Raw genomic sequence first — 25,512 nt, 5'->3', positions numbered from 1 at the left:
AATGTTCTCTGTGGTCCAGATTGTGTTTTTCAATACCACTTATTTTCTTCGTCCTGCTTGCAGTGGATTCAAAGTTTTTCACCCACAGGAGGATATCTTTCCTTGGTGGCATGGGAGCCTGTGGCAGTAGATTAAACTCACAACGGAAAGTGCGCTGGGCACCAATCACACTATGTTTTTATAATATGTTATAATATGCTTTTACACCAAACGCACGTTGCGTGCTTGACCAATGCTCCATGGCTACTGAAATTTTCACCTGTTTAGACACTCAAGGTCGTTTCCCCCACTCCCATAACCCTCCATCACACCTGTCAGCCGGAGTCGAAATCGTGCCGTTTCACTGCCTCGCCCTGTATTTCTGTGAATGTACATCTGGAATATAGCATTCTATTAAAGTTACGCAGTACAATGGGAAAACTGGTGATGAATATGGCACAGGAGATGAAGTAGTTGTGACCTGTGTCAAACCAGTCAGAACAATGGTGACCTTAAAGTTCAAAGTTTATTCTACCAGCAGCATTTGGAATTTTATATTTGACAGTTAAGAATGGACCTGATATTCTATCTCCTTGCAAAGACATTGGCTGGAACATTCTGTCTACCCAATTAACTACTGTTACTCAAAGTACAGCCATTTAGGTTAACAAAAATATTTAAAACACTGCACTTATGTCTAACAGTGGAAAATCCAGGTCGAATGTAATAGTATTATGAAAATGAAAGGTGCTACTCACTGTACAGCAGAGATGCTGTCACAAGACAGTGAGTAGCAACTCTCTTTTTGATAACATTGTAACACTTATGTCTAGCAGAATGGAAGTGCAGACGACACTGAATGTTTAGTACAAATAAAAAATCTACAAAAACAGCAGCTGAGATGAAATCCAAAGAAAATAAAACACACTACCAAATGGAACATAATCAGATAGCTAAAAAATTTACTCATCGAGTGGTAGCAGGAGAACACATACATAAAAGTAGGTTATACTTATCCACGCTTTTGGAGCCAGTGGCTCCTTCTGGCAGAAGGGTTGGAGGATGATTAGGGAAAGGGGTTGGTTTCTCGAAAGTCACCCTGAACTGTGGGTTAAGGCAGACTTACCGGATGGGTTGGTCTTCCCTTCTCATCCCCTGACCCATGGTTCTGGGTGACTTCTCTGAAATCTACCACCTTTTCCTAGGCTCTCCAGTCTTTTCCCTTCACACCTCTTCCCCTTCAATCAAGCCACTGGCTCTGAAAGCTTGCAGAAGTATAACCTTTTATATGTGTTTCCTCCGGCCACTGCTTGAGGAGCAGATCTTTTATCTATCTAATTACACTATATTCTAAAAAAATTATTATTTTCATTGTTACACTACCAAATGAGAAGGATATAACTGCAGGAGTTTCATATTACAGCTATAACTGGATTCATTTGCTGCTGGTCTGAAGTGTAAAACAAGTAGATTGCAACAGAAGGCATCAAGTACATTTCAAATTTGGTTAACATCAAGTTTTGAAGTTTTAGAACTGGCACTGCTAGGAGACTCCAAAAATAGAATATGAGGAAGCAGATGTACTTTCCAAAAAGTGTGTTGTATTTTACTGCTGCACACACACAGTGTCTACACACCTTCACGATTGCCATGTGTATGTAATAGATGAAAAGCACTCTGACAGCTGATCTATAACCTTTATCATCTCACAGATTACTCTCACACTGATGAAGTCAGTCATACCAGAGACGAGCTTGAAAATACAATAGCTGCAGATGTACATCAAGTTTTCCAACAGGGTGATCACATACAGTCAAAAGTGTGCTGAGATATCAAAATGAAAATGTGTATTTATTATATATTTGTTTTTATTTTCAGTAAAACAGTGTACGCAAAATCTTAAAATATATTGTTTCTACAAATAACACTTAATACTACAATTAAAAATTATAATTATCACAAACATATGTATAAAATTTACACAATATTTGGTTCTTGCACTGGCAAGATTAAAATACTGAAGAATATAATATTAGAAAGCTGAGCTGACTTTCTACACTGCCATTTCCATCTCAATTTTGGGATGAGGATTATAATTCCCAAGCTCAAAATCTTCTAGCTTGAATTCTTCAATGTTGGCGACTTCACGTTTTATTACCAGCTTAGGAAAAGGACGAGGCTCACGCTTTATCTGCACTTTCAGTGACTCAATGTGGCTCAAGTAGACATGAGTATCACCAGTAGTGTGTATAAACTCACCAGGCTGTAAAAGATGCAAAAAGTTCCATAGTACCAGATTACTGAGTAGAGCAACAGATTACACTTACTTCACTTTTGTAAAATATCAATGCTGCGATGACTTAAGATGCGATTTATATTGAGGGACAAAATTGTATACTTGTTTCTTCAGCTTCTGTAAGCCACAGAGCATATACCAGACTATTCAAAGCACTCACTACTTTCCAAATTATTAGCCAGATTGATATAAAAATGCATTAGCATAAAATCAGCCAGATGTTACATGATACAACAAATACATTATCACAGATCTTCTGGTCAGAGCAGGAAAGATGTAGGAGCAATCAGCCTGTGTCGAAATATGAAGAACCTCGTTGTGTGTTATGGTGACAAACTACACACTATGTACATTTATTGCACTCTACAGACTTTAATAGTAACTCGTTAACACCCCCACTTCACCTCGCCCCTTCTGTAATAAACATCCTAATGCAATAAGCATCATACGCTCAGCCATTCAGCAGAACATCATCTCCTTTCCAGCAATTTATAGCTATGATATTAATTATCTTATTTACCAGAGACTTATGACTAAGTCATCAGCTGCGGTAACTTACAAATAGTGTCACATATTGCAACTTATGTTAATTTGTATGAAAACTGCAATGCACGGGAAGAATGGCCCCCAAAATTCCAAACTCAGATCATATGTAGAAGAGTGGAACAACAACAAGTAATGAAGTTTGCAAATGTTACAGTATCAGTATGTGAATGATTACCAACAGGATGTCATAATTTGTCTCAAGTTGAAGATACAGTAAACACCATTGTTGGTGTGCTAAGAAAAATACAGCATTTTTCCGACAAGTCCAGTCTCAGCCTCTCTAAGAAAGACAGTGGCATCTGTACCAGTTCACACACTCCTACCTTCTACATGCTCCCAACCACCCAGGATGCCCCACTGTGGACAGTTACTGTGCACCCACTGAGAGAATCTCTGCTCTCGTAGATAAACACCTTCAACCTATTACCCACAACCTACTCTTCCACATAAAAGACGCCAACCATTTCCTTTAACTCTCCACGGTTCCTATTCCTTTACTACACGACACTGCTTGTCACTATTGATGCCACCTCCCTTTACGCTATTATCCCAAATGCCCATAGCCTTACCGCTATTGAACATTACCTTTCCCAAAACCTGACAGATTCCAAACCAACTAACTTCCTCCTAGTCACCATGACCAACTATATCCTCAGCCATAATTACTTGTCCTTTGAAGGCATTACCTACAAACAAATCCAGGGCTTGGCTATGGGCAACCACACGGCACCATCCCACACCAACCTACTCATGGGCCATCCCAAAGGAATCCTTCCTAAACACCTAGAACCCCAAACACCTCATCTGGTTCAGATTCACTGATGACACCTTCGTGATCTGAATTGAGGGTAAGGGACACACTATCCAGATTCCTCCAGAACCTCAACACCTTCTCCCCCCATTTGCTTCACCTGGTCCTACTCAACCTATCAAGCCATCTTCCTTGATGTTGACCACCTCAAAGATGGCTGTATCAGTACCTCTGTCCATATAAAACCTACCAACCACTAGCAATACCTCCACTTCCACAGTTGCCACCCATTCCACTCCAAGAAGTCCCTTCTATACAACCTAGCTATCCATGGCCATCGAGACTGTAGTAACGAGCAATCCCTCTCAAAATATCCCAAGGGTCTCACTGAGGCCTTTACAGATGTAATTACCCTCCCCACCTTGTACAAAAATGGATCTCCCATGCCTTATCTTTCCAGTCACCCAACACCTCCCAAAGTCCCACCATCCGGCCACAGAGGAGCATTCACAATACACTCAGTACCACCCACGACTGTAGCACCTGAATTACATTCTCTGCCAGGGTTTTGACTACCTCTTGTCATCCCCTGACATGATGACTGTACTACCCACTATCCCTCCCACAGTGGTATTCTGCCACCCACCCAACCTACACAATATCCTCGTCCATCCCTACAAAACCCCTGCTCCCAGCCCCTTGCCTCAAATCCCTGTAATAGACCTAGATGCAAAACCAGTTCCATACATCCTCCCACCACTACCTACTCCAGTCCAGTCACAAACATCACCTATCCCATCAAAGACAGAGCTACCTGTAAAACCAGTCGTGATCTACAAGCTAAGCTGCGAACACTGTGCTGCATTCTATGTGGGAACAACATCCAATAAACTGTCTGTCCACATGAATGGCCACTGACAAACTGTGGCTAAGAAACAACTGGACCACCCTGTTCTGAGCACATCACCCAACACAACATTCTTCATTTCAATGACTGCTTCACAGAATGTGCCATCTGGAGCTTTTCTCAGTTGCACAAGTGGGAACTCTCCCTGCAACATATCCTATTTTTGCATAACCCTCCTGGCCTCAACCTTCATCAGTCACTGTCCTTGCCTGTTCCCATTCCAGCACTACATAGCCCTCTATTCCACAACTGCATCCAAACTTTTTACTTCTCTTTTTTCTGCTATTAGCCCCCTCTCTCTTCCCCACCCTCCATCTAACCTCTTGACTGCACCTAGCTGCCCTACTGTCCACTTTGTCCCTGTACACTCTCACTAGCAGAACTTTAACATCCCCCACCCCTAACCTGCTATCCCTCCCCCTCCCCACCCCAGCCTCCTCCTTATCCCCACTCAGTTGCCTCTCCCATAATGCACTGCTGCTCGCAGTCTGGTTGCAGCTGCAATTGACCATGGCCGCATTTAGCATATTTTGAGAAAGCTAATTTTCTAATAGTCTTTCTTTTTGCCCCTTTCTGTGACCTCTACTCTATTCTTTTTGTCTTCTGTCTTTGTTAGTTACTCTGTTATTGGTGAAAAGGTGTATGTTGGTTGAACCTTCCTCCTATTAAAAACATCTTCATTTCTTTTTCATGTTAGTTCCTTTTCTTAGCAGATGCACTGGGTTCTGACACCACAGCTGAATTTACTGTCTTGTTCACTATGTGCACACTTTTCAAATGAACCTGTGATGGTAGTAGTTTTCTCTGCTTCAACAAGAGGATCTTCATCAATGTCTTCTTCATCTTTGATTTGATCAACATCTGGTGGAATAAAAGTGCAATGAAAGCTGTCTGCAACCTCAAAGATCTTCATTCAATATAGCCATAAGTTCTGCAGCAGACAGGGATTTTGCATAATAATCAGACATTCCTAAACAAGCAGAAATCCCTGAATGAACTGTCTGCATTCATTCATAGCAGAGCTGTGGTAAATTACCATTCAATTCATAACACAAAAGTAAATAAAATGCAAAACTTTAATGAAACTGACTTAACAGTAGGGAATATTTGGTCACAATTATTGTTCCAGTTGCAAACACACCTTATCAATAAAGTTCAAACTGAAACATAGAGATGTATATGCCTACAAATATCTTGGTTAAGACTGTCATATTAGAATGACACCCAAGTTATAAAACCACATTAGTCCTCAGTCTTCCCTCTACCTAATTTCGTCGGATGTTCTACACGTAAACCAACCAAACTGAGTGAATATCTTTCAAACAACGCCTAACCGTAATAAACTGTTCAGACAACAATGGAATACCAATATATCACTGAGGTAGAATAAAGCAGCCACGTTTCACAAATACTCAGTCCCAAAGTTGCGTAAATGCAACATTATTGTAAAACAACAGTTTGAAATCTAAAGTTAAACATGTAAACAGTGATATAGTATGATAACAAGGTTGAAAGAAGTTCACTGCATACAATTCCTTTAAAAATCATCATGTGCTAATTAGGAAAGAAAATGAAAACTTTCACAATGAAATACACAAATTTATCTGGAAGTTTGAAAATACAAAGTGGCCAACATTACATTCAGTGATCCATTTAAAATTCATGAACTAGTTATTGCAGATGTCTTAATTTTTGAATAAAAAAATTTGAAATTTTGTGCAACTCATTTTATACAAAAAGATTATGAATGAAATGTTGCATTAATGCAACTTTGGGCCTTAACGAGTGAAGTTTGCCGTTTAGTTGTAATAGTCATCAAAAAGAACAATACAGAACAAAAATTGAAGCTCTATTTTGGATTATAAATCTTGCAAACAACTTCTAAAAGAAAGTCCCTTTCCTCACTTCACTTCCTTCTCCATATACATTCAAACAAATAGGAGGTACACATGTTTTTGCATCATTTTGCTCAGTGTAGAGTACCTTATAGCCACCATGTCCCTTCCATAGGAGTGTATGCATCTGCACCTGGATTTTTGAAAGTACTTCTATGGTTCATAGTTATGTGCATACAGCCATCAGAAAGTTGCTTGTATGATAGGATGCAATCTGAAATTACTGTTTTTCCATCACATTCATGAGAACATAGTCTATCCTTTGGTCAACAGCTTCAAAGAAACGCTTCTCGCTTCCTCTCTCCACACTGCCCAACATCTGTTGGCAAGGAATACGATTATTACCTCTTCTGAACTTTCTCTTCTGAAACGTATTCATCAATCTGTACAATACGACCAACATCTCCAAGTTTGTTGCCATTCTTCATACAGTACACAACCCAAACTTCACCTCAAAAGTGGCACCGACTGACAACAGAATGATTTGATAAATGCAGCTGTTCAACAATAAAAGTTGCCCTACTTTGTTTCACCCACAAATAAGTTTACTTTTATATGTTTCCTATCATCAGGCTGCTTCCCAAATACAAACTTTTTTGCCAAATATTATTTCAATGAACTTGAGAAGTTTGCCTGCACACCATCACCTCCATCTTTCAGGACTGGAAGCTTCGTAGATGCTGTACATTACATACGTAACCTGCTTTTTACAATGAAATCTATTCATACACAAATGTTCTATCTTGCCCTGCAAATTAAAGCAACTGCATTGGAATACAAAACAATGACCCAATAAATTGGGTTGTATTCCGAGGTACATAGAACACAAATATAGAACATGAAAATCTGTAACCAAACTTATAATCCATTATCAACAGATCAATGATCATCAAGCTTTAGCTCTCCACGTCAAAAACATTATTAATGAAATCTTGTCTGAAGTCTAATCAAGTAATCTGAACTGGCAATCCTCACTGACTAGCGTATACTATCACCCAAATGGTTAGAAGTAATGGAAAGAAATTGCATAGAAGAGCCTGGTATACTGTAAGTGCACTTTAGCACAACTTCCTATTATCCCAAAAGTTGGGAAAGCAAAGAATTTTACCTTCAAGTTGGTGACAGCTGCTAACATGCATGTCAACAGAGCATAGCTGGCAACATTAAATGGCACCCCAAGTCCCATATCTGCTGACCTCTGATAGAGCTGACATGACAACTCCCCATTTGCTACATAAAACTGGACCAAGCAATGGCAAGGGGGCAGTGCCATTAAGCCCAAGTCTGAGGGGTTCCATGCACTCATGATAATACGGCGGTCATCTGGATTTGAACGTAGCATGTTTATCACTTGCTGGAGTTGATCAACACCTTTGCCTTCATAGTTTGCATGTGGTCCTTCATAGTCTGCCCCAAAGTGGCGCCACTGAAAACCATATACTGGACCCAGGTCACCTGCAAGTTAAAATGATAGTAAAAATGTAGAGTTTAAGATCAATTGTGATTAATTCAGTCTCGTGTATGGGAAAAAGATTGGGAGGAAAGGAAAAGTGAGAATCACATTAACATAAATATAATACTATCCAGAAACTGGTTCTGTTGTAATCCAAACCATGAACGTGCTGAAAGAAATTAACTGTTTGACTGTACATTCTTTTTAAAAATTATCAGATGATGTTGGCAGCATCTGATTGTTTCTACAAAGAATACAGCAAAATCATGTCATTCTGTTTCAGCATGATTGTGAGTCACACTAACCAACTTTTGTCATCGTAATCAGTTTGAAAATTGGTTTAGCAGCTCTCCATGTTTATCTCACTGAAGTCTTCACACCTACAAAAAGATACTGCACCCAACATCCATTTACTGCAGTAAGACTTTAGTCTGTCTCCCTCTACAGTTTTTACTTCCCATACTTCTTCCTCATTACTAAATCAAATACTCCTCAATGCCTTATGATGTGCCCTACCATCCTGTTCCTTTATTTAGCCAAGTTGTGCCACAAAGCTCCATCTTCCCCTATTTGATCCTCTATCTCTTCACCGGTTACTTGATCTCACCAACTCATTTTTGGCATTCTTGTCTAACACAATACTTCAAAAGTTTCCACTCTCCATTTGTATGCACTATTTTTGCTCATATAAGGCAAGACTCCAGACAAATACTTTCAGGAAATACTTATCTACACTTAAATGTATGTATGGTAACACCTTTTTCAGAAAAACATGTCTAGCTATTATACATATGCATTTTAAACAACCTCTTATGATCAACTGTTATTTTGCTCCCCAAATAAAACTAACCTACTACTTTTAGCTTCTCAATTCCTAATCTAGTGCCTCAATCATTGACTGATTTAATTCATCTACACTTTTACTTCTTTTTATGTCTACATTATACAAGACAGTCTTTCAAGGCACCATCCATTCCTATCTTTGAAATACTTTGGCATCATCAGTGAACTTCAAAGCATTTAATTCTTCTCTCAAATTTTATTTATTTCTTCCTATTGTCTGCTTGATTTCCTTTAGTATTTGTTCAGTGTGCAGAATGAACAACATAAGGAATAGGTTACAATCCACTAACCCTTCTTAATTACAGCCTCCCTTTGATTTCATTCACCTCTTAACAATAATATTTTTTCTTTTAAAATTTTAGATAACTTTTTAGTCCCCGTATTTTATCCTGATAACTTCAAAATTTTGTTGCACTCAACATTATCAAAAGCCTTCTCTAAATCTACAAGTGCTTAAAGTATGAATTTTAGATTCTTCAATCAATCTAAAGTAAGCTGTAGGGTCAGTATTGCCTACAATGTTCTTACATTTCTTCTGACACCTATGTGGTCTTGCCTTAGATCTGCTTCCACCACTTATTCCAATATTGTGTTGATAACTTGTGTCAGTATTTTTCCATCTATGACTCCTTAAACAGGCAATATACCTGTCAGCATTTGCCTTCTCTAGTACTTGGAAATTACATTTTTCTCCAATCCTGAGAGTATTTGGCCATCATATATATAAAACAAACTGGATGAAACAGTTCAGTCATGGTTGAGTGTTCCACAGATCTTAATAACACTGGAGGAAATATGCTTGTCTGCCATAGGTGTCTTTTTCAACTTAGGCCTTCAAACGCTTTGTCAAATTCTTCTCACAGAATTGTATAGTCAATCATTATCATCCATTTCCTCTTCTCTTTCCATAACACTGCCATGTAGTTTTCCCCATCTCTACGTTCCTACCATCTTTCAGCATTCTCTGCTTACAATGCTGGGCTGTCATCTGAGAACCACCTTTTCACATAGCTTCTCCTTCTTCCAAAGGTTTGTTTAATCTTTTCATAATTGGCATCTACCTCTCCTACAGTTGCATGCTTATACAGCTTTGAATTTCTTCTCACCTATCTCTACTTATTAAATTATGGTTTCATAATTTGAAAAGCAGAAAAATTAAAAAAATTTGTCACTTTAATGTTACACTATAGGATTGTAAAAGTATCTACAGATCTATTTACCAACCAATACTCATTCCACAAAGTACATATAAGAAGAGAAACTGAAGTATGAAAAGGAAATATCACTTCAATATTCCAAGTTTCAAATTAATGTGAATCAGTTGCCACACAGAAGACTGTAATACTGAATCTTTCATCTCCATCACACACACACACACACACACACACACACACACACACACACACACACAGAAGCTACATTGTCTTGGCTAACTGAATTCTGCCAGTACTTCATTTCACACACTACTGAGTTGTTCATACTGTATGATCTTAACTCATATCAAGTACATCAAATCATTTAAAATGTGTTTGCTGTAAGTAAGTGCACACACAGGTCTCCCCTGTGCCAGACATTTGTCCTTTGACATTTACTCTGAATCTATTTACATACTGCTTAATAACAGGAGCATTTTATTCAATATCTCCATCTTTCTATGGCATGAGAGGTGATGCGACAGTAGGGGGGTTTGTTGAACAAGCATCTTGTTGTTCATGTAGACTCTTATTTTCAGGTCATCCGTCAGACTTCCACATGAACATTGCAGTGAGACCCTGTGATTTCCACTTTTGGCTCTGGTTTGTCACACCTTTACCCCTGGTGACATAGTGGCCAGCCTCTGCACGTAACTTCATCTGCTCTCTCTCTCTCCCCCCCCCCCCTCCCTACCAGCTTTCTTCATACTTCTTATTTTCTCTTCCATCTCCATTGTTTTTTCTTTCATTATCTATTCTTACTTTCCCTTATCAGTTCACACTCTTTCCCAGACCAGCTAACTTTCTCTCCAAATTTTATTTTATCATGGCAGCTGCCATACATCTGTAATTCCCACATTTTATAGAAATGTTTTATCGTGAGAAATGTATTTAGCAGCAACAGGACTCACTACACTAAAGATAATTTCCAATGATTACTGGATGGATGCAAGATGACGAAGCTCAATCTTCTTCACAAACTAAATGCATTTATAATGTATCATGAACTCTATTTCATGTGCACATGAATTTTATACACCATTTACTCCAAGGATCCTCAGACATCCAGAACATACCTAATCTGCAGTGTTCATATCACCACATTTAAATTACATTATGATGTAACACACACTCTTGTACAATAGGGCAAAACTGCCATTAACTTCATTCAGTTCTGCCTGTACACACATTTTTAAACTTTTTACCAGAAATGCTTGTAAATGGATAGAACAGGTGTCATATATTCATCATGACTGAACAGCATTATTTGCAAATGCACACCCAAAAATCTTAACAATAATTGTTGAAGGGTGTCACCTCCAGCTCCCTCCACTTCAAGTCATGAAAGAAACTGTGCTTTAGAGCCAAGCTTGCAAAACAGCAGTTCTCGTTGTGTCACTCAAAAACAGCAGAATAAACTTGCCAAATCTAGGGGATCCTACCATCAGTGCGTAAAAGTGAGTGGTTTATGGTAACATACTACTCCTATGTGCCCCCAATTAACTATGGACTCTTTCCTGGGTACTAAAAGTACAAAATATGGGCAATTTCCAGACTGCACAAAAAGGGGCCATACGAAAAATAACAAAGCTTAGTTGTTGGACTTATTTTAAAAAACTATTAAAAATGTATTGAACCTTTTCTGCACCAAATGAATACATCTACCCATCTGTCGCGCACACTAGGACAGAAGTTCAGAGATTAAGCTGTCAAATTCCCAAAGGAGATGAAAGTTATAACTGGAAGTCATTTATTTAAAAATGTCGTTGAAATATACCTCCTAAATAATGTTTTCTTACTGAAATCAGTATATAGGTTAATTTCAAAAAGTGACGACTAGATCATACTTCATATTTTAACATAAGTTCACTATGTAATGGTTTTTACCAGAAAATCATACATGAAATGTGTGTTGTGCATAATACTAATGGCTTATTTTCCTCAGAACATCATCTCACTTGTCATGGAGAAATGCTGACTCAGTTCTTGAGACAGACAAAGGAAGACAGAGACGTAACAAAGGTGAGGCAGTATTGTCACTGCCTCAAGTTATCTGTAAGTATGTGTGGCATCTAGAGTGACACGTTTTGAGTGATGCTATGAACAGCTCACAATCATTTTCCATGTTATCAAGCTTACTTGTTCCAAGTGCATACAAAAAATATTTACTACAAAGCACGCAATGAAGGATGTACATCTGTCAAGGCACTGACTTGGAGGCTGAAGTGTCTACGCTGTGACAAACAATCCTGATTTTACACACTTGCCAGCTCAGTCAGTATAACACTTGCCACAACACTTGAGTTTTAATCTCAGCCCAGCACACAGTTTTAAGTTGCCATGAAGTTTCATACCAACACAAAAATCCACTGAAGCCAGAGCTGACTACCTTCCTCGCATTAAGCTGACAAATCCTAACAGCATCTGTCCTAATTTTTTAAAGAAGGGTCTAACAATAATATGCTTTGGTCTGTGTACTTGAGAAAGCAGTGCATTAGATATGTTGCCAAGTACTATACACTGCTACATCTGAAGATTCTGTCAGTAGTTGGCTTGAAATGTTTCCAACGTCAAACAAATTCTTTCTTTTAAGAGAAAATTAATTTTCTAATGTCCTTGGAAGAAGTTAGCATGACATGAAATCAAATTCTTATGCCACCTATTTGCAAATATAATTCAATGATTTTTCTTTGCAGCTGATTGTATGGAGCTCTTTGTTGTTGCCATATGTTTGTTGTTGTAAAGCATTATAGTCATTACCTTTTGTTACATCATCTAGGTACTTACTTAGCCAAAACCCCTAGAGAACTTTGCAGATGCACTTAGCTGACTATCAATATGCATAACCATGACAGATTTTGATGAAATTTTGTGTGAACAATTACACATGTTCCCAATGAAAGTCGGTAAAGTTTTACTTTTGCCTATTTAACACTAGGAGGGAGCGAAGTTAGCTTTTTATATCTCTGGAATACATTTGAAATTTTGCACGTGATGACATACCAATACAAGATCTTAGAATACAAAATTTCACTCTCCTAATGCTTTCCAATAGTTTATGATTTGACGACAAAGTTGACAATATTTCTAAAAATGTCAAAAATGGTTATTTTGGCACACACTTACAAAAAATCTATGAACTCTCTTAAACCATTTTGATTAGAAAGACCATATCCTAAATGACCTAAAAATTTTTTTGGTTTTGAATGTGAGCATATAGGGCCCTACAAAAGAACGACAACATGGATGTATATTGAAACTTGACCTATATTCTGCTGACACTCAAATTAAATCTATATCTTTTACTATTTTCTACAACTATTCAGTACTCACTGTGAAAGATAGTATCAAAAGTCATGATTACTAGGAAAATGAGCACGAGCCAGAAAAACAAAAAGCAAGCAGTCTTCTTTTGTTTTTTTTTCTAGACCTCTACAGCATTCTGCTCTACAAAATTATTTTTATAAAAGATGAAATGGAATAAGGAGTCAAACATAAGTTGTTGTTTTTTTTCCCCTCCAATAATTTGATGTAGTCACATTTGAAAAATGTAATTTTTTTGCATTCTGTCTTATCAAAATTTCTTCCCAAACAATCATATCAGCAGTATATTACAGAGCACATAACTGAAACCTGTAAAAAAATTCAAGCAACTTTAAGATAACACAACATTGGGTTCTTAGAAGAGAACTTTTCCAGATTTGGCCTCATACTTATAGAAATGTATCATCAGCTTGGGAACCTGTATAACGACATTTACCCCTGGGTGCTGCTGCTGCTGCTGCTGCTGCTGCACAGCAATCGGGTGTGGCCCCTATGGTGATGGGGATGCTGGTTTTCTGACTTTAAAAGGAACTAGCAGTGGTTAAGCCACCATTCACCATACCAACACATTTATACAATTTGAAGTGTACACAAATGTTCCGTATAAACCACAAACTACACTAGCACTAAATACCCCTATACAATGAACCAGAATCAAACTAATACATCAATAGCTTTACACAATAAAAAGGAACATTAATAGTTCTCTATAACATGAATCCATTTCAAAAAATGTCAGGAAGACAGTTGTGAAATTCACAAAAATTTACACAATGTGGCAGTGGTGTAAAACCGGCAGGCTACTTATATGAAGTGTGCTGCAGCTGTTATGCAACAATTTTACTACCACGATCCCCTCTGCCTTAGTACTGCACAGTTAAATTGAGAGGTTCACAACCGGTTTGATTCTGTAGTGACAGCAGAAAAACAGACTAAAATATGTCACTATGAGTCGCGGCAAAAGACAACCCTTTTTTGAACTTTTTCAATCTCTCTCTCACTTCCTTGTCATCTGACTTTTGACTGATTTCCCCAGAGAGTACTAAACAATTGTAGAATATAATAAAAGATGTCAGATTTAATCTGCGGAATATTGACTGATTTTCAATGCTCCTCCACCTTGTCATTTTTTTTTAGGACCTTATAAGCTCTCATTGCAAAACTAAATATAATCTGTAGATGGTTTAGAACATAGCCTTTCTAATGAAAATAGTCAAAAGAATTAGCTGGAGACATTTTTTAAAAGTGGTCCAAAAATTGCCACCCCTGGTTTTTCAGAAAATAGTCAACCCTGGCTTCAATTTGCAAACTATCGGAAAGCTGTAAGAGTGAAAATTTACATTCTGAGACCTTGAATTGATAAGGTATTACGTGCAAAGTGTCAGACGTATCCCACAATTACTTCTAAAGACATAAAAATCTGAAGTTCGCATTTTTTGAACGTCTATCTCTCTGGCTGACTTTGCTTCAAATTATCCACATGCAAATCACTCAGGAAATCTGTTTTATTATTTTGCTTAAGATAAAAATAATAATGAATGCTCCTTTTCCACACTTGCTGCACATGACTCTGGTGGCAACTGCCATTATACTTAAAAATCTCATACCCATAGACATTTTGAAACGTGTTTTCCCCACATTGAACCATACAATCTACATCGCTAATCTGCAAATCACACAAGTGCCTGGCAGAGGGTTCATCAAACCACCTTCACAATAATTCTCTATTATTCCACTCTCTAACAGCACGCGGAAAAAACTAATGTCTGTATCTTTCCATGCGAGCTTTGATTTTCCTTATTTTATAATTATCGTTTCTCCCTATGAGGTTGTTGCCAAAAAAGTATTGTCCCATTCTGAGGAGAAAGTTGGTGGCTGAAATTTCATGTGAAGATCCCACCACAACAAGAAATGCCTTTGTTTTAATGACATCCCCTCCAAATCCTTAAATGCATGACACTCTCTCCCCTATTTCTGGATAATACGTAACGGGCTGCCGCCTTTGAACATTCTCAATGTACTCCTTTAATCCTATCTAGTAAGGACTCCACACCACACAACTGTACACCAAAAGAGGACAGACAAATGTAGTGCAGGCAGTTTCTTTAGTAGATCTATAGCATTTTCTTAGTGTTCTGTCAATAAAACACAAGCTTTGGTTCTCCTTCCCAACAACGTTACCTGTGTGTTACCTCCAATTTAAATAACTTGTGACTGTAATTCCTAGGTATTTAGTTGAATTTAAGTCCTTGAGATTTCATTATGTAACCAAAGTTTACTTAATTCCTTTTAGCACTCATGTGGATGACAGCACACTGGTTAGCTGCCAATTTTTGCACCATACAGATATCTTATCCAAATCATTTTGCGATTGGTTTTCATCTTCTGATGACTTCGCTCGATGATAAACAACAGCATCATCTGCAAACAACCTGAGATGGCTGCTCAGATTGTCTCCTAAATTTATATAGATAAGGAACAGAAGAGGGGTATAGCACTACCTTGGAGAATGCCAGAAATCACTTCTGTTTTATTAGATCACTTTCTGTCAGATGTTACGAACTGTGACCTCTCTGACAGGAAATCATGAATCCAATCACACAACTGGGATGATATTCCATAATCACACAACTTGATTATGAGCCACTTGTGAGGTACAGTGTCAAAAGCCTTCTGGAAAGCTAGAAACACCAAATAAATTTTAAATCCCTTGTCAATAGCATTCAACACAATGTGAGTAGAGAGCTAGTTGTGCCTTTCAAGAATGATGTTTTCTAAATCTGTGATGACTGTGTTCATAAACCATTCTCTTTGAGTAATTCATAATATTCAAACAATATATGTTCCACAATCCTGCTACATATCTATGTTAATGATATGGACCTGTAATTTAGTGGATTACTCCTACTGGTTTTCTTGAATATTGTCTTTACCGGTGCAACATTCCAGTCTTTGAATACTGGTCCTTCATTGAGTGAACAGTTGTATATGATAAGCAACGAGATATTGCATCAGCATACTCAAAGGAACCACTGTCATCGTTAGCATTTCCACTATTATTGCACAGGCAAGACATTGATCATATCTTCCCACTAACATACTTTGCATATGACCAGAATCTCTTTGGATTTTCTGCCAGGTTTCAAGAGAGTTTCAATGTGGAAACTTATTATAAGCATCTCGCATTGAAGTATGCACTGAATTTTGAGCTTCTGTGGAAGATCATCATCTTGGGGATTTCACATTCTTCCCCCCCCCCCCCCCCCCCTGGCAACAATGTTCTGACCCCATTTTGTGTACAAGTGGAGCATCAGTTCCATTGTTTGCTAGTTTATTTGGTACATATCTTTCAACTGATGCCAATACTACATCTCTGAATTTAAGCCATATCCAGTCTACACTTACATTGGTAATTTGGAAGGAGTGGAAATTGTCACTCAGGAAGGTGTCAAGCAAATTTTTATCTGCTTTTCTGAAAAGAGATTTTTTTTTGTTTGTTTATTTTTGTTGGGAGTCACAATATTCAGTCTCACTATGACAACCCTGTGTTCACTAATCCCAGTATCCATTTTGATGCTCCTTATTAACTCCGGTTTATTTGTTGCTAAGAGGTCAAGCATGTTTTCACAACTGTTTACTGTTTGGGTGGACTCGTGCACTAATTGCTCGAAATAATTTACAGAGAATGCATTTAGGAAAATTTTGGATAATGTTTTATGCATACCTTTGGATTTAAACATGTATTTCCACCAACATATTGAGGGTAAATTGAAGTCACCACCAACTATAATTGTATGAGTTGGGTATGTGCCTGAAAGTGACTCAAGTTTTCTTTGAACCTTTCTGCAATGTTATCACCTGAGTTGGAAGGTCAGTACAAGGATCAAATTAGTATTTTATTTCAGTGGCCAAGAATGACCTCTACCCATACTAACTCACAGGAACTATCTACTTCAATTTTGCTACAAGATAACTCCTTGTAACAGCAACAAACTCGTCACCACCAATTGTATTTAGTATATTCTTTCTGAACACCATCAGCTCCTTCGCAAAAATTTTGGCTGAACTTCTCCTGATTTATCCAGCTTTCAGTGCCAGTAACTATTTGAGTATCAGTGCTTTCTATTAGCTCTTAGAGCTCTGGTACTTTCCCAACAAAGCTACGACACTTTACAACAGTTGTACTGTTATATAGGTCTACGAAGACCTACTTCTTTCTGTGTTTGACCTGCATCATTTGAGACTACAGCCCCTTTTGTTTTTCCCTTACATAAAAAGCCGCACGTCACACAGGCCCCACTACCCTTGTAGCTGCCTCCTGCATGTAATGGACCACTGACCTATTCAGCGGAATTTGAAACCCAGCCTCCCTATGACTTAAGTCGAGGAATCTCCAACCTACAAAGTCACAGAACTGCCTCTGATTGAGATCCTCCACTCGGCTCTGTACCAGAGGTTCACAATCAATCCTGTCGACTGCTTCAAATGGTGAGCTCTGCTTTCACCTCACAAACATGACGTGCCTTTAGCACTTCAGAAAGCCACTCAAAATTGGAGGAAACCTCTTCGGATCCAAAGCAACAAACATCACTGGTACCGGTGTGAGGCAACACCTGCAGTTGGCTGCGTCCTGTGCTCTTCACAGCATCCAGAAGGGCCCATTCCACATATGGATTGACTCCAAGGAGTGCACACTGACTTTCTTCCTTTCCTTAGCAGCCATGTCCCTAAGGGGCATGGTGCAATAATGTGTCTTAACACTGGAGGTCCCAACTATCAACAATCCCACCTTCTGTGATTACCCAGATCTTGCAGCCCTGATAGGTTTCCTCTGAAACAGGACAAGCTAGTGCATCTGCCTGAGTGACACTGTCAGCCACAGGCAGCACCTGGAACCTGTTCGTCAGACTAATTAGTGAGGGTTTATGTTCAGTCCCCATGGGAGTCTTTCGCAGCCTGCCACACAATGAGGTGATCTCCCAATTCACCATGGCTGAGGGATCAACCAAAGAGTGAGCAGTAACTGGGCTGGCCACTGGTGCAAACCAATCAGCAGACTTGTAGGTCAGGCTGGACATCCATTCGATCCCCACAGACAGTCCACAGCAGTGATGTCCAACCACTGCAGCCTCATGCTGTGTAACCAAAGACAACACAGTCTTGAGCTAAGAGCAAAGTGTCTCCAAATCACCTAGCATGTTAACACAGCAATTGTAATCCCTGTCCCTACTAAAAGCAGTGGAAAATTACATTCCACAGACAGACACATAACTCCTGAGACACGCTACAGTACTCTACTAACAGACACTAATGAAAGAGCAAGAACTGGGCCTAGTAAATTATATTAAAGACACAGATTTATAAACTAAACTACCAAAGCACAAAAGTGAGACTCTAATCATTCACCCCTTGTTAGGAACTCTTATGTCCAAAATTCTATGACTTTCCCGTTGCTACTGCTTCTCGACTGTCAGCTGGTGCCTGATGACACTCATACCATTAGTCAGGTTCACAGTTATTAAACCAAAATAGGAATGATTCTCATATAGTAGTAGACTACATAGCAAAGCCCTGCACAAGAAAAATACATCACATACAAATAAATGTCAATGTACTGCCTGCAGATACAAAGAACTTAAGAAATATTAGGTAAATTTATGAAGCTAGTGAAAAGTTACTAACATCTAATAGTTCCTGTAACATTTAGGAATATATAAATTTTCCACATTGACATAAGTCTGCCACTTTTTTCAAGAATGTGAGAGATTTTTTACTGTAAGGGGCGTTCAAAAAGAAATTAGCCAGAGGCATAATTACGTAAACCAGTAACTGTATGTTAGAAGTATTGACCCTGGCTGTTGAGACACTTGTCCCACTGAGACACAAGGTGGTCAACCACCTCACAGGTGAGATTGCTCAGTTGTTCTGATCGCTTGGCGAAGGATGGTCAAGGTTTGCAAGTAACACTGGGCACTCACTGCTGTCCCATGCTGCAGGAAGAGAAGGGGCCCACCTTGGTCAAAGGAGGTCAACATAACCTTTCCTGCACTGGTGTGGGTGACGTTCAGCTGTATGTGCAGAACTGGTTAACATCGCAGCCCTGGGAATTATATGAAACGGCCATTCACAGCCTTGTGTCACAGTGGGACAAGTGTCAACAGCCAGGGTCAATACCTCCAACATATATGTACTAGTTTCTGTAATTATACCTCCGGCTCATTTCTTTTTGAATGCCCCTTATACATCTTTCACACAAGAAATATTTCTGTGGCTGCTACTCTGTTTTGATTGTTTCAGGAAGCTGCATACCCAGAAGCTGTTGAAGTGAGTCTATTAAAGAGCAATAAATATTGTACAAGTTAAATCAAGTGTTAGTTATGAGTGTCAAGAAGTTGTTTTAGCCCGTCCACTGCCACGCAAGGATTACATTCCACATATTGTTTTTGTGCATAATGAAGACACAGATTTGTTTCCACTTTGTATGTTCTGTGGGATATACACTTTTTTTTTTAAGTGACTGGTCCATATGATTCTACAAAATGATCACAGGATGAATAAATGTCATTTTATTTCACAGTCCACAAAGACTCACCATTTTACTTCATATTAATACAAATATTTGTGGAAGACTTGTGTATTATCTAACATACGTTTTCTGAATTTCACCTGCAGTTTAGGTTTTAAAGATAAAAAGTGCATTAAATATGGCCAAGTGTATTTCATTATGACATGAACATAAAAAGAAGAGTACACTACAGCACCTCCTGTTACCACAACCTTTATTTGCCACTTACACTCATCGGCTTTACTACCTCACAATCACCTTTCAACCTAACCTAGGCCTCTGACTACAGTACAAACTCGACTGTCCACACAATTAAGATTTTAGGAGGGGGCTCATAATAAAGATGGAAAAAAGAAAAAACAGCACTTGGTAAAAAAAAAAAAAACTGTCACTGGTACTGTATATACTTGTTATATTTACGTACCTTCTTCTCTGTCATAAAATCCTAAACTGTCGAGAAATTCCCTTGAGCTATTTCCATTCCAAATATTTATTCCCTTGGCTTGTAATTCTTTAGCATTGGTTGATCCACGTATGAACCACAAGAGCTCTTCGACAACAGCCCTCCAGAACACTCTTTTGGTGGTGAATAGTGGGAAAACACCTGTAGAAAAAAATTACAGAATGCGGACCAAACAGAACTTTAAAAGCAGACTACTAAACAGTGAGCAAAGCTTTGCCAACAATACAAAATGCTTGCAATAAGGAATAATTACCGCAATCATATTGTGCTATTTCTAATACATACAGTATGAAAATTCACAGCTGACAGTGTCTAACCAAACTACACTCAACATAGAAACAAAATTTCAATACATGTTGAGTGCTAGTTATAAGCCTCTGAATATGCAGTATTTTATTCTCGACGAACGATTAACGTGCAACGAGATGCAGATTATACCTTAAGTCTCACATAAACTTGTTCTTCACGGTCACACATCGGTATTTTCGAGAAATAACTAGTGCACTTTATTAAAACAATTAACGCCTGTATGTCGTTACCTGAATATCAGAGGCCAGTCAAAGTATTCCGGTAATATGCTGTGACAAGTACCAGTAAATTTGCTTATTAATTCCTTCACATTGAGTGTGTTACACGAAAGCTTAACTTAAAATTAACGTAAAAATATTCACCTTCTCTCAATGAATATCGCATTTGAGCTCCAAAAAGTGACAATGTTCCAACACCAGTCCTATCACTCTTCTTGTTCCCATGCAAAATTATTTCTTCAATGTGTTTGAGATACTGATACTCTTCATGAGCAGGAAGGGCACCATTTGTCTTCTCGAATGGCACATCTGTTCCATTTTCAGCCACATTTTTCAATGCAATGTTTGAAATGTTATGTTTCCCTGCTGTTTCTTTCTTGCTTGGGCTACCATTCTGCAAGGTGCAACACACAGTTTGACTCATGATTACAAACTAATACAACAACGAACAACACGTCTCAACATGCACCGACTGCTTCTCGTACCGCCGGCGCCAAACTTCAAAATCTGAAGCAGGTTTGCCACATGCAACAAAAATGTCAACACTTCGCCGCCACTCGAGTGGCGTCACCGATGTTGTGTGTGCATAAACTCTTTGGATGGTTTTGCACACAAACTGGACATGAATGATTTTCCAACTTCAAAATATGAGAAACTGAGATTAGCCCGCAAATGAAACTACTGAACAGCCGCAAAAAAGCCTCAAATTTCTACATAGTTAATTCTGCTCATTTTGCTGGTTGCAAAAATACTGTATATCTCTATCATGTAAGAATCAGAATAACACTCAGAAAATATTCTACTAAAATATTCTGACATAATAATAGTTTGATGAAATTACAAGTGCATATTGATAGATGTGACTGTGTAAGAGAAGACGTTCGAAAAAATGGAGCTGGATTTTCAGGTACACTGAAAACTCCCATATTCTCTCTACCAGCTTTTTCGACTTGCAACAGCTAATTTGCATGTGGAAAAGCCCTTCTGGCAATATGATCGACCTCTTGACTTGACAACTCAAATAACTTATATGTTACATTGGCAGATCTAACAGATGATGGTACTGGCCCAACAGTAAATCTACCATGAGTAGAAGTTGCTGGCAGTACAAGAACGTCAGCTGACTCGTCTGCAGACGAGTTAGCAGAAGTAAGCCAGCAGCATCCGACAGCAAAGAAGAAGCCACCAGCAATCCTCCCCCCCCCCCCTCCCCCCCAAAAAAAGTGGCAGTAGCAACACCAACAGGTAATTTAGATGAAATGTGCTGCAATTAGGCCAACACCGTCTGGAGACCCAAAACCAACATGCCATTAAGAATCTACTGGACATCCCGAACTCAATAATAAGTTAATAGGATTTTTAACATTAAACGTCAACACTCTTTTATACCAGGAAAATTGAAACAAAGTTCTGGACAAATACCAAATGCAACTCTTAGCCTTGCCAGAAAACAGATTTATGGATGAAAACATAATGAAATTCGAAGGATATAGAACTTTCAAGGGTAAAAATGCATGAAATCCAATGAAAAAATGGATCCCACACCTAGGAGCAGGATTTATGAAAAGTTATTTCTACCAGATTTTTATTCACCAAATGAGAGCCTTTCAGTTTTAACCCTCTGATGTGTGAACGAATCACTTAAAAAACCAAAAAAGTGGCATGCTTCTGGGAAGCTCTTGGCATGAACTGTCTAAAAGGCCAAGGAACAATAAATAATACTACTGGGTGACTACACTGCACAAACAGGAAAACACAAAAATATAGGAAAACTGTTAGAGAATGTTCAGTTCTCTAAACACAAATAAAACTATAAAAGACTCAGAGAACTGTGGAAAAAGTTCAATCTCTAGTTGATGTCCACAACTTTTTAAAAACTTCCAAGGAACCGTAAACACGGAAATCGCCAAATTCACATTTAGGAGAATATTTCATTTTAACCAAGTGGGTACCTCTTTTGTACAAGTTAAAAAGGCAGTAAATATACAGGGTGCATCATAATTAATGGCATAAATGCATACAGTTGAAAGTACATGATACTAGAAACAAAATAGTCTCAGTAAATATAGGATCGAAAATGCATACCTTAAAAGCTAGGAGTAATTTTTCACCTTTGATACTGTTAAACAAATCTCTTCTACTGCAAGTTCTTTGCTCTCCATATTTTGGATAGTGGTAGTATGGAGCAAGAAGAAAAAGTCTTACAAACATGTTCTCTAAAATGCATATCTTAAAAGTTATGAGCATTAGATCATTAAAGAATCGTGTTACAAAGTAGCCAAGATGAACAAGTGCTCATAGCTCTTAAGGAATGCATTTTAGAGCACATGTCTAATGGACTTTTTTTCTTCTTTTGGTCCATGCCACCAGTTCTCAAAATATGGAAAGCAAAGAACTTGCAGTAGAAGAAATTTGTTTCACAGTATCGAAGACGAAAAATTCCTCATAGCTCTTAAGGTATGCATTTTTGACCCTATGTTTGCTGAGATTTTCTTGCTCCTAATATTGTGTACTTTCAACTGTATGTGTTTACGCCATTAATTATGATACACCCGGTATAAACCATTCTCTTACTACCATAAAAATGAAACTCATACACAGAACAGAAAAAATTATCAAAACGTTAAGAATAGATACAGAAATACTGAATATCAAGAAAAATAGAAAAGAAAAGTTGGTGTACAATCGGAAAGTTTGCGCGAAATTCAGTCTAAATTGATCAAGTTAGCTTATGGAGTTGCCATAGTAGAGAACAAAGATACACTGATGGTGGAATTCACGATGTGAGAAAGCATTATAAATAAGAAAACTAACTTGGATTAGCTGCTGGTAAGCCTTTTGGGATGTGAGATCACAGTCCAAGAAACTCTCCTGTTGCTGACGTTTCATCCAGGACTGCGTTGGACATCCTCAGAAGCGCTCTTCTGCTGAGTCTTGCCGACCTCTGAGGATGTCCAGCGCAGTCCTGGATGAAACGTCAAGAACAGAAGAGTTTCTTTTACCATGATCTCACATCCTGAAAGGTTTAACAGCAGCTATGTCATTCGGTCGTGAAAGCCTTCATTCTATAACTTGAATTAAATGCTACTCTTCAAAAAAACAAAAAAAAAACAGTAGATTGTGTTGTATTTGAAAGACAAAGATCGCTGACAGCTAAAATTATGAGATAAATTAAACAGAACCATGACAAGGATCAACTTTTGCAACTTCATGACGAATTCCAGAAAAATAATACGACTTCATCCTACAAGGCTTTTGAATCTAATTTGCAAAAATACCAACCACCAAACCTGTGTTTCAAAGACGAGAAAGGAAGCTTGATCCTAAATAGTCAGGAAAACTCTAAAATACTGGCAATATACTTTCAGAAACTGTAAAGAACAGAATGAGAAATTGCTAAAGCCACTTCCTTAACATAAATTTGATGATTCACAACTGCCTCATTTGCAGGAAATTCTACAAGTTATTAAAGAACTAAAAAGTAGCAAAGCTGTGGGAGAAGACAATTTGGTGGCAGACATGTAGAAAATGCAGGTGATTGAAAGGTCAAGCAACTACAAAAGGAATTGTAAGCGTCTTGGAAAGTGGACAAATACCAGACAAATTCTTTCATTAAACAAAACACATGTAAATAATTATCGAGAGATATCTCTCCCTCCAGGCGAGTATAAAATGTCAAAATCAAACAGGGGAACAGTTAGAGAAACAGAACAGAGAGTTTATGAGATGACAGTCATATGTTAAGTGATGTTAAACCTAAAGCTTTTAATCAGGTGTTAGAAACTTTGAGTCCCAAGTCTTTACATATCTTTTTTATTTTAATAAAGCCTGTTATGCTATCAACAGAGATACACTGGTCCTAGATGAATCTGGAGCTGACAATTGCCCCTTGCGAATTGTGAACAATGTATCTTTACGTCATGCAGGTCGCAGTAGATACTATCGATAGTCAAGCGCCCAGTGTGCAGGAGTAGTCAGTGTTGAGACTCCAAGTAAGTAAGTTGTTGGTTGCTAAACGAGCAGGACAGATTTCGGCAGGACGGCAGACCTTATTTACAAGTGTTTAACGGGTGTGTGCGTCACCCAACACCATGGCCCTGATCTCCAGAAAATTCGTAAATGGCAGTCACTGACTGAAAAGTTAATGTGTTTAAGTGGCCATTTGTGCACAGAGGTTATGCGACAACTGCACTGGGCACCCACGATTTGGATTGTAGTGAGGACTGTGCATTCAGTGTTACTTGAAGAATATTGGTGTCTGACGAAATTAATAGGCGACTTGTGATGAGTTAACCGTTATTATTTTGTCAGACAAAGGGAGTAAATGTCTCATTCATGCTGTTTAGACAATAGATATAGAACATTAACAACAAAGTATGTACCGATTATTGATACCTGACATCGTAATTAGCTTTGTTTGATTTGATACGAAACAACTCCTGTGCAAATATTAACTGATCATCCTTTATCAGTTGCACATGGTCAAACTATTCTAAACTGTTAGGCTATAATCCACTAGCCAATAATGGTGGGTTAATAAGGGAGTGTTTTGCAATGAAACATTGGCAATCATTAAGTAAACTTAGATTAACACAAAACCCAAAGTAAAATTTTTAGGTGAAATATCAAAATCCTTCTAAATTAAAATAGGCGTCAGGTGGAGGGGTGGACTGTCTTTATCGTTATTTACCTTTTTTTTCAAGAAAATGGCATGGGAATGAAGAATGAACGAAAGAAGAGGAAATTAAATGAAACGTGGATGCTAGGGAG

General features: G+C 38.2%; 1 protein-coding gene and 1 long non-coding RNA gene across 3 annotated transcripts in view; one reads left to right on the top strand and one right to left on the bottom strand.

Annotated features, from left to right (window-relative positions):
- LOC126253304 (uncharacterized) overlaps nucleotides 1-19,773 on the top strand; it is a 63,274-nt gene extending 43,501 nt beyond the window's left edge. For both annotated transcript variants that reach the window (XR_007545938.1, XR_007545937.1), the window contains exons 3-4: nucleotides 11,809-11,918; nucleotides 19,485-19,773. This is a non-coding gene — a long non-coding RNA (uncharacterized LOC126253304). The remainder of the gene's footprint in view (nucleotides 1-11,808; nucleotides 11,919-19,484) is intronic.
- LOC126253303 (thymidylate synthase) lies at nucleotides 1,830-21,256 on the bottom strand. Its single transcript, XM_049954534.1, has 4 exons — nucleotides 20,887-21,256; nucleotides 20,177-20,356; nucleotides 7,483-7,829; nucleotides 1,830-2,242 (listed from the first exon to the last, which is right to left on the bottom strand). Exons 1-4 carry the CDS (start codon nucleotides 21,164-21,166, stop codon nucleotides 2,033-2,035), a joined length of 1,017 nt encoding a protein of 338 aa, XP_049810491.1. The 5' UTR covers nucleotides 21,167-21,256; the 3' UTR covers nucleotides 1,830-2,032.
- Between the last annotated feature and the right edge of the window lie 4,256 nt (nucleotides 21,257-25,512).

This window comes from Schistocerca nitens, chromosome 4 (genome assembly GCF_023898315.1).
Source record: "Schistocerca nitens isolate TAMUIC-IGC-003100 chromosome 4, iqSchNite1.1, whole genome shotgun sequence".
Lineage (NCBI taxonomy): Eukaryota > Metazoa > Arthropoda > Insecta > Orthoptera > Acrididae > Schistocerca > Schistocerca nitens.
This window is presented reverse-complemented; position numbering and strand designations above follow the sequence as displayed.